This window comes from Antechinus flavipes, chromosome 6 (assembly GCF_016432865.1).
Source record: "Antechinus flavipes isolate AdamAnt ecotype Samford, QLD, Australia chromosome 6, AdamAnt_v2, whole genome shotgun sequence".
Lineage (NCBI taxonomy): Eukaryota > Metazoa > Chordata > Mammalia > Dasyuromorphia > Dasyuridae > Antechinus > Antechinus flavipes.
The window spans coordinates 156,130,783-156,144,486 of NC_067403.1; the positions used below are offsets into that span (position 1 = coordinate 156,130,783).

The 13,704-nt window shown below is 31.9% G+C and overlaps 1 protein-coding gene across 1 annotated transcript; it reads right to left on the minus strand.

Moving 5' to 3' along the window:
* Positions 1-1,465: 1,465 nt before the first annotated feature.
* Positions 1,466-12,687, minus strand: IBSP (integrin binding sialoprotein). Its single transcript, XM_051966141.1, has 6 exons — positions 12,634-12,687; positions 12,486-12,536; positions 11,884-11,961; positions 7,342-7,404; positions 4,510-4,653; positions 1,466-2,401 (listed from the first exon to the last, which is right to left on the minus strand). Exons 1-6 carry the CDS (start codon positions 12,685-12,687, stop codon positions 1,880-1,882), a joined length of 912 nt encoding a protein of 303 aa, XP_051822101.1. The 3' UTR covers positions 1,466-1,879.
* Between the last annotated feature and the right edge of the window lie 1,017 nt (positions 12,688-13,704).

Sequence of the window (13,704 nt, forward strand, 5' to 3'; positions counted from 1 at the left end):
CTTTTTTTTTTTTTTGAGTCATTTCAGTATACTACTGGTGATTTTGGTGATGATTTATACAATTATGAAACTCCTGGGACTCCAAAGTTCAACTCTTATTCATTTCTTTGCCTGCAAGTGAAATGTTGCATTTAAAGGGGTTGTTCATTTTTGTTTCTATTTAATTAGTGACTAGCCATATACTAGCAGGACAAAAGCCCAAGGTGTAATATAGCTCTTTCAGTTTTTTCATTGTCTGCTGAGCTTTGAGGCTATGGTTTCTTGAAAACTAGTTTAGTAGAAATGGATGGAGTTGGAAGACCAAAAGTATATAAATCTATAACTGACAACTCATAACCAAGAGATGAGCCTTATAGGACACTGACTAGTCCAAATCAATCCACATGATAAATTTTTAATTGGCAATATCAATCTCATTTGTTCTCATGTCCTAAAATATTTCATTAGAACCACTTCTTTACATTTTGTGTTTTGCAAAGATAAGTACCTTAAATAAGCAATATACTTAATCCTATATAACAGCACAGGGCTCTTTTGATAACTTCTTCAAAAATTTCAAAATGGCTTTAGTTTGGTGGAGGAGTAACTTTGTAAGGTCACTTTGTAGCAAGAAAGAAGTATTGAATTCAAAATGAGGGCAGCACAACGAATCATTGTGACCACAGTTATTTTTCTGGGACCTTGAATCTATTCAGCTAGTACCAGGAGTAATTCAAATAAGAAATATCCAGAGTTCATTACAAATAATAAAACAGCCAATACCAACAAAAGCACTAACAATGAGAACTTTCATGTTCACTGTTGTTCTTTGTTGTCTTTTGAGTAAAATACAAAGTCTTCTTGTTTGTATTGAAATCTCTTGTCATATGTCAATCTATAATACAATCTATATTTTTATGAATTCTCTGCTCCTGTCACATAGAATTCCATCTTCCTACCTTGCCATTTTATACATTGTCCCCTGTTCTTAGAATGTGTTCCTCATTTCCTGTGCTTAGGACCTCTACCTCTTTTCAAGACGGACTTCAAGTGCAGTCTTCATCAAGAGATTGTTCCTCACTCCCAATTATTAGTTTCTCTTTGTCGAATCATTGAACATTCCTTTCCTACATATTTTCTGTTTGATTATCTTTAAACATGTTGTAGAAATAGAAATAGAAAAGAAGCTTCCTAAGGTAAAGGACTAATTCATTTTTCTATTCATATGTCCAACACACAGTACTAGTAGATATCATGTACCTAATGAAATGCTTTTTAATGGATTTATTCCACTTAGAAGCTGGATTAATCTCATCAAACAAGTTCATAAGCATAGTAAAAGTTTAATTATTAAATGTCAACCACATTTCTTTTAAATTCCAACATGCTTTGTGAATTCCATTTGACTTTAACAGAAACAATAGAACAAAAGTGTACAATAAGATTCTATTTAAAAACAGTGTTTGATAGGCAACATTATAAAAGTCTATATATCTGTTGTATAGTGTCCATTAGCATCATGAGATGGCATATTCTGAAACAACACCACATATTATAATTTCATAATAATGCCAGCCATTAAAAACATTTATTTGACTTTTTTTCTAAATGGGTGTGGTGCAGCAACCCCAAAACATTCTCCAGGATTGTTATAATTCCCAAAAGTTACTCCTGCTTGTTAAGAAGTGGTACTGATTTGCAAGAGCGTTCATTAATACACCCCAGATAAATACTAAGAATTCAGCTAATTTAAAAAGTTGACCTACTGGCCAAAGAAAGTTTTAAAGCAGCAGCACCACTCCATATTATACTGAGGATATATTGCATCTTCCTGAGTTCAACTTGTAAAAAATGACCATGCAAACCATTAATAGAAATGGCTTCATCCCATTTTCTGTCTTTACTGATGATAGTAGTAATCTTGACCATAGCCGTTGTATGCATGTCCTTTGTAGTAGCTGTATTCATCTTCATATGCTCTGTAATTGTCACCACGGGGTTCTCCATTCTCATTTTCATAGACTTCATACCCATTGTCATATTCATTAGTGACTGGTTCTTCATACCCACTATCATAGAGATTACTGGTGTTTTCCTCATATGGAGGAGAAGTAACTTCAAAGTCCCCTTTTAAAAGGGTAGTAAACTCATAAACAACATTCAGAGAGGTTGTCACTTCAGTGCTATTGCTGGCTTCATTTTCTGTGGCTTCAGTGCCATTTTCTACTTCCTCTTCTTCTTCTCCATCTTCCTTCCCACCATTCCCATTTCCCTGGTCTCCTTCAGCATTTTCATGGTTGGTGCTGTTGCCTCCTTCCTTATTTTCATCGACTTCAGCTTCACTTTCTTCATTTTCTTCTTCCTCCTCCTCCTCTTCTTCATCACTTTCTTCCTTTTTTGTAACTTGATTATTTGTTTCTTCCTATGGTGAAAATTTTGAAAACATTAATGATCTATTTTAAAACAACTAAGAACATTTTTGTTTTTTCAGTACTCTTCTTTGTAGGGACACCATTTCAAATTTTGTCTTGAAATAGGCAACTTTAGCTTTTAAAAGATTATTTTTAAAGCTTTTAAAAGAGCAACTAAGAAAAAGAAATATCTATCTAGTAGGCCCTCTCTTTGAAAAGATCATTTTTAGATTAAGGAAAAGTATTTTATGGTATTTAGCATCCTGAATTTTATAGAAATCATGGTAAACTGTCCATGGATCTGCTAAGGAGTGCTTTCTTATTTTGCTTTTTCAATAATCTTTTAACTGGATGTTAAATTGAAATCTGAGGAATGAAGACATAGTTTGTGATGATGGAGTTTAATTTTTCTGTGACAGAGGTTAAGGAAAAGTCCGAGCTTTTTATTCACAATCAAATAGGTGAATTGATTTAATGTAGTTAAGGAAATTCATATTTTAACTAGGACCAATCAAGTTCTTTAGGAACTTGTGATAAAGAAATTTTCTCCACCAAAGCTATCTGTAACTTACTTTCTTAAGAATTGCTTTGGGTTATTTAGAGAGTAGATAATTTGCCACGATCACACAATCAGGATCAGGACTTGAATCTGAATCTGTCTAACTCCAGAAACACCTTTCTATACTACTACAACACTCTGTTCTTTAAATTGATATTTATTAGTCTGCGAATTGAGCAGTAATATCAGAAATTCTCAATTTTAATGCTTTATTCACTAACTCCCATAATGATTTTTTTTAAAGGCAATTGGTATTAAATGACTTGTTCAATGTCACAAAACCAGTAAGAGTCTGAGGATTCCAGAGTCAGTGTTCTATCCATTGTACCACATAGCTGTCCCTCATAACCATACCATGCTCAATGAACTCCAATGATTTCCTATTACTTCCAAGATCAAATATAAACTCTTCTGCTTGGTACAAAGAAACTCTTCATAAACATACCACACAAACACACATATGCATATATTACATTCATATGGGAAATCCTTGATTTTTCCCCCCGTATTCCAGTTGAAGGAGAAAGAGAAAATTATTATGGATTTTGAAAAATAAAAAACAACTTCTAAAAAAATCATTTGCTATGTTCTGCTTATAATTTCCTGTTATGTCTTCTCCCTGGTTACTACCATTCAGTAAAACCTTCAAAATCCAGTTTAAATGTTACTTTATTCATGAATCTTTTCCTGGTCTCCAAAGCCAGAAGTTATCATAGAAATCATATAATGTCCCTAAAGAACTGTTAAGTAGAACTAGTATTCAAATCCTGAGCTTCTGCCTTCTTATGCATTTTTGTGCCCTTTTTATCTTACTTTTTAAATTATGAAGTTCTCAAGAACAGGGGTTGTGTTTTATTGATCTTTTTATTTCTTAGCAAATGTGTGTGTGTGATGTGTATATCTCCTAAATGAATAGAGGAATAAAAAGCTTTGACATCAGAAGACCTAGCTTCAAAACTCATCTTTGTTTCTTACTAGCTGTGTGATTTTGGGCAAATCCCTTAACCTCCTTCTAACTTAATATCATATGGTCTAAATGTTCACTAATGCTCCTTCTAGCTCTACATCTATATCTTATCTCTATATTTTTTATTACTGAATAATCTTTGTGGTAATCAGAATGTTGACCAATCAACTGAGAAAGTTTCAATTCTGGTAAAAAGAAAAAAAGTCGTACTCAGTAAGGCAAGAATGTAAACTATATTATATGTAGGGAAGAGTTTGAATAAAAGGGGTTTTATGATTAACAACTTATTAGTTAACTTGTATTTATAGGAGGATATGGAGAAAAGTCGCACATGATGGAGACAGTATGGATGGCACTACTACATCTTCTGATGATACCACAAGTCCAATTTACTATTAAATTTTTAGTTAACTAGGACATTCAATTACCTAGTTATTCAAGCATTCTAGCAAATGGAGGTTTTAGGATATATGTTTATTTCAAAGCATACACAAGAATTCCTAACGTCAACTGAAGACAATAGAAAAAATATAGAATAGAATAGAAGAGGGACATCAAGGTCATGGTAATTTAGTATAAAATATAATTATCACCTTTTTTGGATTTTGAATTGCTGCTAAGCCAATATCCCCACTTGCAGTGGTATTCTCCTCTCCATATCCAAGGGTAGTAGTGGATAGAGTGGTAGATTCTTCACTTCCATTAGATTCAGTTTCCTCTTCTTCATTTGAATTCTCCTGGTATGAAAGTCCATTTCAAACATTTTATTTTAGCCAACAAATAGTAAACTATATTTCAAACTTTGTCACAAATAGAAAGTCGGGCTTTGTCTCAATCATCCTTTACTCATATTATCTCCCAACTTGGAATACACTTCTCTCTATATGGAGTCCCTCTCCTTTTATAAACTCAGCTCAAAAATCTATTTCTTTAGAATATACCTGCATTTTATGCATCTAATAAATAAGGGATCCAATTCACTTTCACTTCAATGTGCATATAATTTCTCTTAGGCCTCCTCAATCAATGTATTTATATATTTTTGTATTTTTCTTCTTTTTTTTTTTTTGGATTTTCTTCTTTCTTGTTGAAAATTGCATAAAATATCATGAAACCCATAAGTATTTGCTTTTGATAAAGAAGCTTTTCCATTCTGTGATTTAGATCTACATGTACTGACTATATCACATTTAGGGAGTTTTCTCCAATAGGTGATTTTTCATTTAAATACTTCTCCAAAAAACATATCTTACATTTTTGTAAGACTAAGTTTTTCAAAGCGCTTAGCTCACAGAGTCATATGGCCAGCTCCTTGTCATTGGTGAAAAGTTGCTCTATTGGAACCATAGCTATTGAAGCAGTTACCAGTTATTGATTGGTCAAAGAGAACTAATGTCATTGGCTAAGAATCAAGTCCAATCAATACCCTTTGGCACTGCTTCCAGTTTGAGAATAGTAAAAAACCGTATATAAAGATTTTTTTGATCTCTGCTGTTCTCTCTGGTTTGAGAAAGAAATGCAAAAAGGGTTTTACAATTGTTAGTAAGAGCTCCATTCTGATTGGAGAGTTAGCATTTGAGTAAGTGTATATCTGGTCTACCTTGTACCTGTTTTTCTTTAGTATAAAGAGAAGAGCAGTTTACATTTTGAGCCAACTTTTCCTAAATGCCCTTTTGAGAGTATTGATTAATTGAAAAGACATATACATTTTTTTCAGATGAAAAGGGGGGTTAATATCAAATTCTAGGCAGGAAGATTGCAGTTGGGACTTAATCTGAGGACATGAGTTTTCTTCTTTCATTGTTTGCCAAGTATATGTCCATTCTTCATCTCTTTTATATATATGTTATGATGTATTTGGTTTACTATATTGGTATGTGTAATATTTATTTTTTCCTTATTAAATAACTGATTCTTTGAAAATCTACTAGTGCCCTTATTTTGAATGGTTGGTTGTATAAAAATTATACAAAATGTGGATATATTACCTTGTGAGTGGTTGGATATGTATATCCATCATAATACATATCATAAAACATAATAGTGAAAACTTCTATAACTAGAATGGTAAGTGTAGGAAGTATATTTTCCCCCAACATGATTACTTCTAGGACCCTAAGGAAGTATGAATGTAACCTCTTAGAAGTGATCTATCTCTGGGATTAAATCTGATAATGTGAGAGCAATTTGGTGAAGTGAGCTAAATCCAGGGTGTCTCCCAAACCAAATTGAGAGATTTGAGATCCCAAGTGTGACACTATAGGAATACTTATATCCAAATTTGTGAGGAAACAACTATTTCTAGTTCAATATTTAAGGTATCATATTATGGTAATACTGGAATAGGGAATTATATCCCATTAGTGATATTACACTTTGAAGTCACTGAGAATTAAATGTTTGTTGATTGACTTGATGGGTTTTATTAAATAAGACCTTCCAATACTGTAGATATTGATATAGGCTGCATTTATTTTCTAATGTTCTTTTTGAAAATACTATAAGCACTACAATACAAGATGATTTCCTTCCCTTTCCTTTTTCCTTTGCCATCAATTCCCTTTTTTGCCTCCTGTGAACCAGCTTTCGATTTAGTGTTATCATTCTTCTAGCTTTGACTTTTGTTTATGACAGGTATGAAAAGATTGATGTAATTTTTTTCTTCCAGATCTATGCCCCCTTTCTGATCATTTAACAAATATTTATATTTTGAGTACTCATAACTAAGTTAATGTTAGAGATGGTCTAATTAGACTCTTAGAAAAATAAAACTGTCTTAGTCTTCCTCTAAGAAGGGTGCTTGAAACTTTTCCAGCATCATTACTATAATCTCCCAGAGCTTGATGTCTATGGGTGTAGCCTTTTAGCACAGGACAATGTCTAGCACACTGGTGTGGAGTCAAAGAGTCTGGATTAAATTCTTCCTCCCTAAAATAAGGGAGTTGGCCAAGATGGCATTTGGGGGTCCTTCCAGCTCTAGATATCTTTTCTTCTGAGATACCAGTGTTATTTCTATGTCACAATGAGACATGGGTAGAAATTTTTTTGGAATTTTAAAGTTTTATATCATTTTATATTTACCACTACAACAATATTAAGATTATCGTTTATTCAACTTCTGTTATCATCCCCTAGTAATCTAAATATAAGATTTCAGTTGCTTTTTCATCATACTTTTAACCCTAATTCAAAAGTGGAACTACCTCTGAGTTTGTAACTGGAAAGTTATGGCAACATCTGGGAAATTGTTTCAATTTTTAGCTGAATTGGGAATGAGTTACCTAACATCACTGCTCTCCAAAATAGAAAGCAGTAGGCAGTAAGTAATCCTGGACATGGCCATTTGTTGAGTATAGCATCTCTAGTTTCTTGTTCATTTTCATGCTGGTCTGTTTGTTTTGACATTGACCACAGAAATTACCCACCTCTTCCTCTTCCTCTTCTTCTGAGCTTTCACCATCACCTTCCTCAGATGAATCACCATTGTGCTAAAATATATAAAAAGAGAGTCAGAATTTTCTATAGCCAGTCATAAATAACACTCAACACATAGAAATGTCAGATGTAGTTACGTATAAGCTAGATTGTATTTAAAGTCAATATATTGGTAAACCAAAATTGGAATGTAGAATTACAGAGCTATGGAGGTAGAAGGGACCTTAGAAATCATCAATTATAACTCCCTCATTTCATAGATTAGAGAATTGAGGCTCAGAAATACTGTAATTTTCCTGTGGCTGACTTGGAACTAGAGCTTAGAGTTAGTCCTATTTTAATGTGCCTTTTAAAAAAATCAATATGAAATGATAGTTTTTTGAAATAAAAATTATTTTCTCACAATTCAAAAGAAATCATTAATTTAACAAACATTTATTAACTGCCCATTGTGTGCAAAGCACTCTAATGATGGGAAAGAGACAAATTGAGGTAAGATATCATTTTTCCATTCATGAAGTATGGAATAAAATACCAACATAATTAACTTTAAATACAAGTTGTTTTAAGTAATTATCATATTTTAGGCATTTAAAATAGCACTTGATTCAATTCTCTATGTCTATCTTTTTCTTTCTAATCATTCTATGTCCATTTCATTATCTGTAAAGTTTCTTCCTTCAGTTCTGGCATTTTTTTTAATTCTATAATTCTCTAATCGTTTGTTAAAAGAGAAGTACACAAACATATGGTAGAGAAACTTATTAATTTTATATAAGCTTTTCTTCATCAAAGAATCCCTAAAATATATAGAAAATGACAATCAAAAGCTTTAAGTTGAGTGTTATGGCCATGAAACAATGTAAGATTTAAGGGAATACCAAATGCAACCATATTTACTTGAAAAAATCAGTTATTATATCACTTTTCTGCAGTATATTTAAAAATTCTCCCTTATTGAAAAATATTACCCCATTATTATTTTAAAATAGTAATGATAATTTTAGTTATCAGAGATTTAGTACTTCCTCCTTTCCTATGGCAGATAGAGATTCCTTCTCTTCTTGGGATTGTCAAAAGAGAGATTGGATAAAAGAAAAGATGTAAGAATTGAGAATCTATAAATTTCAAGCAAATTTCAACTTTAATTATAATGATTTAGTTTTGAACTAGCTCTTAAAATGTAACCATACCAGAAATTTCAATTTAGAAGGGAATTTAATAATCATATACAAAGAGTCATATTTCTTTTTTTTATATTTCCAATATTTGTCATATTGTACAAGAAAAATCAAATCAAAAGGGAAAGACACAACAAAGAAATAATAGACAAAGAAAAAAAGGGTGAAAATAATATGCTTCATTCCACATCCAGACCTCATAGTTCTCTCTTTGGATGTTGAAGGCATTTTCCATCCAAAGTCTATTCGAATTGTGTTGAATTACCACATTGCTGAGAAGAGTCAAGTTGTCTAGCACATAATCTTGCTGTTACTGTATACTGTGTTCTCTTGGTTCTGCTCATTTCATTCAGCATCAGCTCATGTAAGTCTTTTCAGGGTTTTCTGAAATTAACCTGCTCACCATTTCTTATAGAACAATAATATTCCATTCCAATCAGATACCACAATTTATTCAGCCATTCCCCAACTGATAGGCATCCACTCAATTTTCAATTCCTTACTATTACAAAAAGAGCTTCTATAAACATCTTTGCACATGTGTGTCCTTTTTCCTCTTTTACAATCCCTTTGGGATACAGACTCAGTAGTGATACCTCTTGGATCAAAAGGTATGCACAGTTTTATGGTCCTTTGAGCATAGTTACAAATTACTGGCCAGAATAGTTCACAATTCCACAAACAATTCATTAGTGTCTCAATTTTCCCACATCCCCTCCAACATTTTTCATTATCTTTCCCTGTTATCTTAGTCAATCTGAGAGGTGTGAAGTAGTATCTCAGAGTTGTTTTAATTTTAATTTCTCTAATCAAAAATGATTTAGAGAATTTTTTCATACATATAAATGGCAAAAGGCCATATGGCAAAAAAAAAGGAATTGCTACTTTAACATAAGTAATAATCAAGCTTCTGGTTTCCAGCTTGCCTCCTGAGGCAGTATGTTCCATTTGTATACAATTATAATTGTTATTAATAGTTTTTATTGCTATCAAGCAGTTGCTTCTGAACAATTTTCACATTTCTGTATTCTGAGGCCAAAATGAACAAATCTAATCCATCTTCCACATAACAATCCTTCAAGTAGTTGAAAACAGTTGTCAAGTCCCACAGGAATCTTCTTTTCTTCAGGCTAGATAATACCTCAAGTCCTTCAACGAATCTTTATATTATATGAATGCAAGGTCCTTTATCATCCTGATGGACTTCCTCTCAATACTCTTATCTTTGCCATAATTCTTTTCTTTTTTTTTCCTTTCTTTTTGGTTTATTTGTTTGTTTGGTTTTTTTTTTTTTTTTTGAGAGATTTGAGAGAAATTTGCCCAAGGAAATAAGTATCTGAGACAGTACTGGTTCTCAGGTTCTCCCGACTTCAGAGCAGTTGCTCTGTCTATAGCACAATCTAACTGTTCCACTATGGGACTTAGAAGTAAACATTTCTCCAGATAACCTTTGACCAGATCAGAGCACAGTAAAACATCATGTTTTTATTTTTGGAATCTTTTACTTCTGTTAATGCAAAACCATATTTTCAGAGTTTTTGGCAGATATCTCACAAAGCCTGTTCCTGTTGCGTTTGTAGTGCACAAAACATCTAGAGGTTTTTACTTCCAGAAAACTACTCTGACCACATCTCTCCCATCCCATACTTAAGCAGTTTTTGAACCCATATGTGAGGCATTGATCCCTGTGGAATTTCATTTTATTAGAATCAACCCAAAAGTCTTGTCCAATGGAGTTTTGAAAATTAGATTGATTCAGCTACTTCTCATTCCCAGATCTACTTGTCAAGTGATGTTGGGTAGAGAAGTCATCCAATCTATAGCTTTGTACTGCCTAATAGTAAGTCATCCCTCTATCTGTTTGTACCTAAAAATTGTCATGTTGGGAGGAACTGAGATGCAATGACATAGATCTATCTAAATTGTCCTTATCTCATTAAGAAATTATCAATTAAAAACTGGCTCCATCTTGAAGCCATTGCTGATCTCCAAAGATCAACCCATTAATGTGTTGATATTATGCCTTTTTGTTCTGAATTTTGCCTTGCTAAGCCCAAACAAACAAGTTTCCTTTTAATGAAAGGTAGAGGGAATTTTTATACAAGGAGTCCACATATTAATGAAATAGGAGGTTTAGAGCCCCTCCAAAAAAAATCCCTTTCCATAGAAGAGATTGCTAGTGGAAAATGGAAATTACTTTGTAAAGAGATCAATTATTCTCTCCTTCCATTTTCCTTTGTTAATATAGTACATTAAATAGTTACCCTATTGCCAGTCTTCAACATCATTTATACTTTAATGAATAAATTAGAAAAGTCAGGAGAACTTGAGAACCAGTACTGTCTCAGACACTTATTTCCTTGGGCAAATTTCTCTCAAATCTCTCAAAAAAAACAAATAAACCAAAAATTAGAATTTGAAGCTCTCTAGGACTGCTATGTTGTAGCTCTTTCTAAGGATCCCTGGATTAATCCTTGAGCATCAGGATCCCTGGATATCTACTGACTTTTTCCATTTTTCACAATTCAATTTAACAAACTTTTACTAAGTGCCTATTATATCCTAGGTTCTGGGGATTTAAAGACAACATCCAAATTGTCTTCACTCTTGAGGAGCTTTAAATTGGCCTAAATTTTTGACATTAAGATTTAGACTATTTCTTTATGACATTAATGAATCATCTATGACAGGCTGTGTAAATTCTACATATTGATATATTTATACATACATATATACATACATACATACTCTGTGATCTTGAGTATATAATCACCCTGAGTCTCAGTCTTCTCACTTATAAAGTGGAAATAATGACATGTACTCCACTTACCTCATTGGGCTATTGTAAGGTTCAAATGAAATAAGGAATGTAAAACCCATGGAAATAGTAAAATATTATGTTAATGTAAATTATTCTTATAGATTGCATAGAATGACTATTTTTTGCAATTCATTAATTGGTCGGCCAGTCAAAACAACTAGATTTAACTTGTTGAAAACTACTTTTCAATTCTAGATATGACATTGATAGTTTTGCTTTAAAACAAAAACAAACCTCCTTTGTGCTTTAGTGAAACATTTAGAATACCACTTGTGCTTGGTACTTGTTTTGATTTGTGTACAAAGAATAACAGGTTCTCTGCCCCTATCTGCCCTGGGTTGAGATAGTGAAAATTATGTATAATAAAGTAAGCTGGAACTATATTGGATGCTATATGTTTTCAGAATTTCTTTGAATAGTTACTGTTAAAATTATTTTTTGTTTATACTTTCAAATAATAATTTAAGCATTTTGATCTTACATCATCTTACATCTTATATCATGAGGAAATAGTTAACTGAGGTTATTACCTGAACTGGAATTCTCTTTAGAGGCGGGTAAAGGTAGGAATATTTGTAGATATAATAGCGATGTCTATGATTAAGGACCTAAGGGAAAAAAGAAATTAAAATTTTGTATTTTTTATACTAATGAATGAAACAGTCCCCACATTAAAATGGAAAATGAGAGCTGGTTGGATTTGGAAATTACAAAGTTTCTCTAATAACTCCAAATTTCTCCCAGAAAAAATTCCCATTTTTTTGATATCAATATTACACCAATGTTGCTCATGAGTCATTTGGAACAGCAGCCTCTAAATAACCAAAAAATTATATCTCTGAAGGACAGATGGAGGTGTGACTAAGCTGCAACACATAGGAGGAAATCATGAAAAAATGATAAGACATCATCAAAGAAAAGTTTGTTTGAAATATGAGATGGGATGGTCATGTGGTGTCTGATCTATGTATTCCAATGGTAGTTTCAATATCTGAAGAAATTAAGAAAAGCTTCAGTATATTGAATGGACCTACCTATGCCAGATTTATGGGAGGGCAAGGATCACATTATAATGAAGACTTGCCATTTGAGAAGATTATAAAAGAAGAAAATGTAAAAAAGAATCAATTACCCCATTTTCTTCAGAATCATCTAATTTGGCCCTTCGGTATAAGTTTTTTACCTGGAAGGGAAAAATCAATATTAAATATGTATTTTGATTTATCTACCCATCTGTCTATCAACAATGAATAAATTAAGAGAGTAAGAAAAGAACTTACTGAGAAAGCACAGGCTATTCCCAAAAGGCTGAGCAAAATTAGGGCAGTCTTCATTTTGTTGCTTTCTGAAATCAAACAATGTATTATCATTGTAAAAACAGTTTTTGTATTTCTTCCCATGTTGATTGGGTTTCATTTGTTTTCACCCTGCTTGAATTTTTTTTTATTTGTACAACTTGTAAAATTAATAACCATGTATACATGTATATAAGTATGTTCCTTAAAAAAAGATCAAAGTAGATGATTCCAAGTCATTTCTTCTATAATCTAACTTTTCTTTATTTTCATTTAAATAGTATTTTATTTTTCCAAATACATGCAAAGATAGTTTTCAAAATTCACTTTGGCAAAAACATGGATTCCAATTTTTTCTCCCTCTTTCCTCTCCCCTAGATAGCATTTTCTTGAAGTTTTAAAATTTTTTATTTCCAAGTATTTGGCCTCAATCAAATGGGGAATGGCTAAAAGTTATAATACATGATTGTGATGAAATACTACTGTGCCATAAGAAAAGAAAAGCTGAACAATTTTAGAAAAACATGGAAAAATTTGCACAAAAATAATGAAAAGTAAAATGGGCATAATCAAGAGAACACTGTATATAAAGTAATAGCAGTTTTGTTTTAAGGATGATTTTGAGCGAATAATTATATTTTTATATACATAATGTACATTATGTATATATATATCATATATATGTTTATATAATATATAATAATTATATATTTACTTGTTTCTCTGAAAAATTTGTCTATTATAAAACCCAAATTAACTATAAAGGAATATGATGCAATTTGCTATCTGCATATGGAGAAATAAATTATTTTAAAAGTATGGATAGAATAGATTTGTATATATATTTGTATCTAATAGTGGTCATCTCTAGAATTGGAGAGGAAAGAAAAAAATTACGTGATAATTCTATTGTATATTTGAAGAGAATAGCAAGTTGTGTATAGCTGATTTGCAGTTTCATTTGAAATCATATTTTTTATTCACTATATAATGGAAATTTTTGTTTTGTTTTATGAATTAAAAATAAATAAAAGTATATTGGTCCATAAGATGGTT

What these genes read in the sequence shown, in the direction of transcription:
- IBSP (XM_051966141.1), bottom strand. Translation starts at nt 12,687, where the DNA reads ATGAAGACTGCCCTAATTTTGCTCAGCCTTTTGGGAATAGCCTGTGCT. An exon ending in GAATAGCCTGTGCTTTCTCA is followed by an intron (nt 12,537 to 12,633) that starts GTAAGTTCTTTT and finishes TTTCCCTTCCAG; the next exon opens with GTAAAAAACTTATACCGAAG. An exon ending in ATGATTCTGAAGAAAATGGG is followed by an intron (nt 11,962 to 12,485) that starts GTAATTGATTCT and finishes TTTTTCCCTTAG; the next exon opens with GTCCTTAATCATAGACATCG.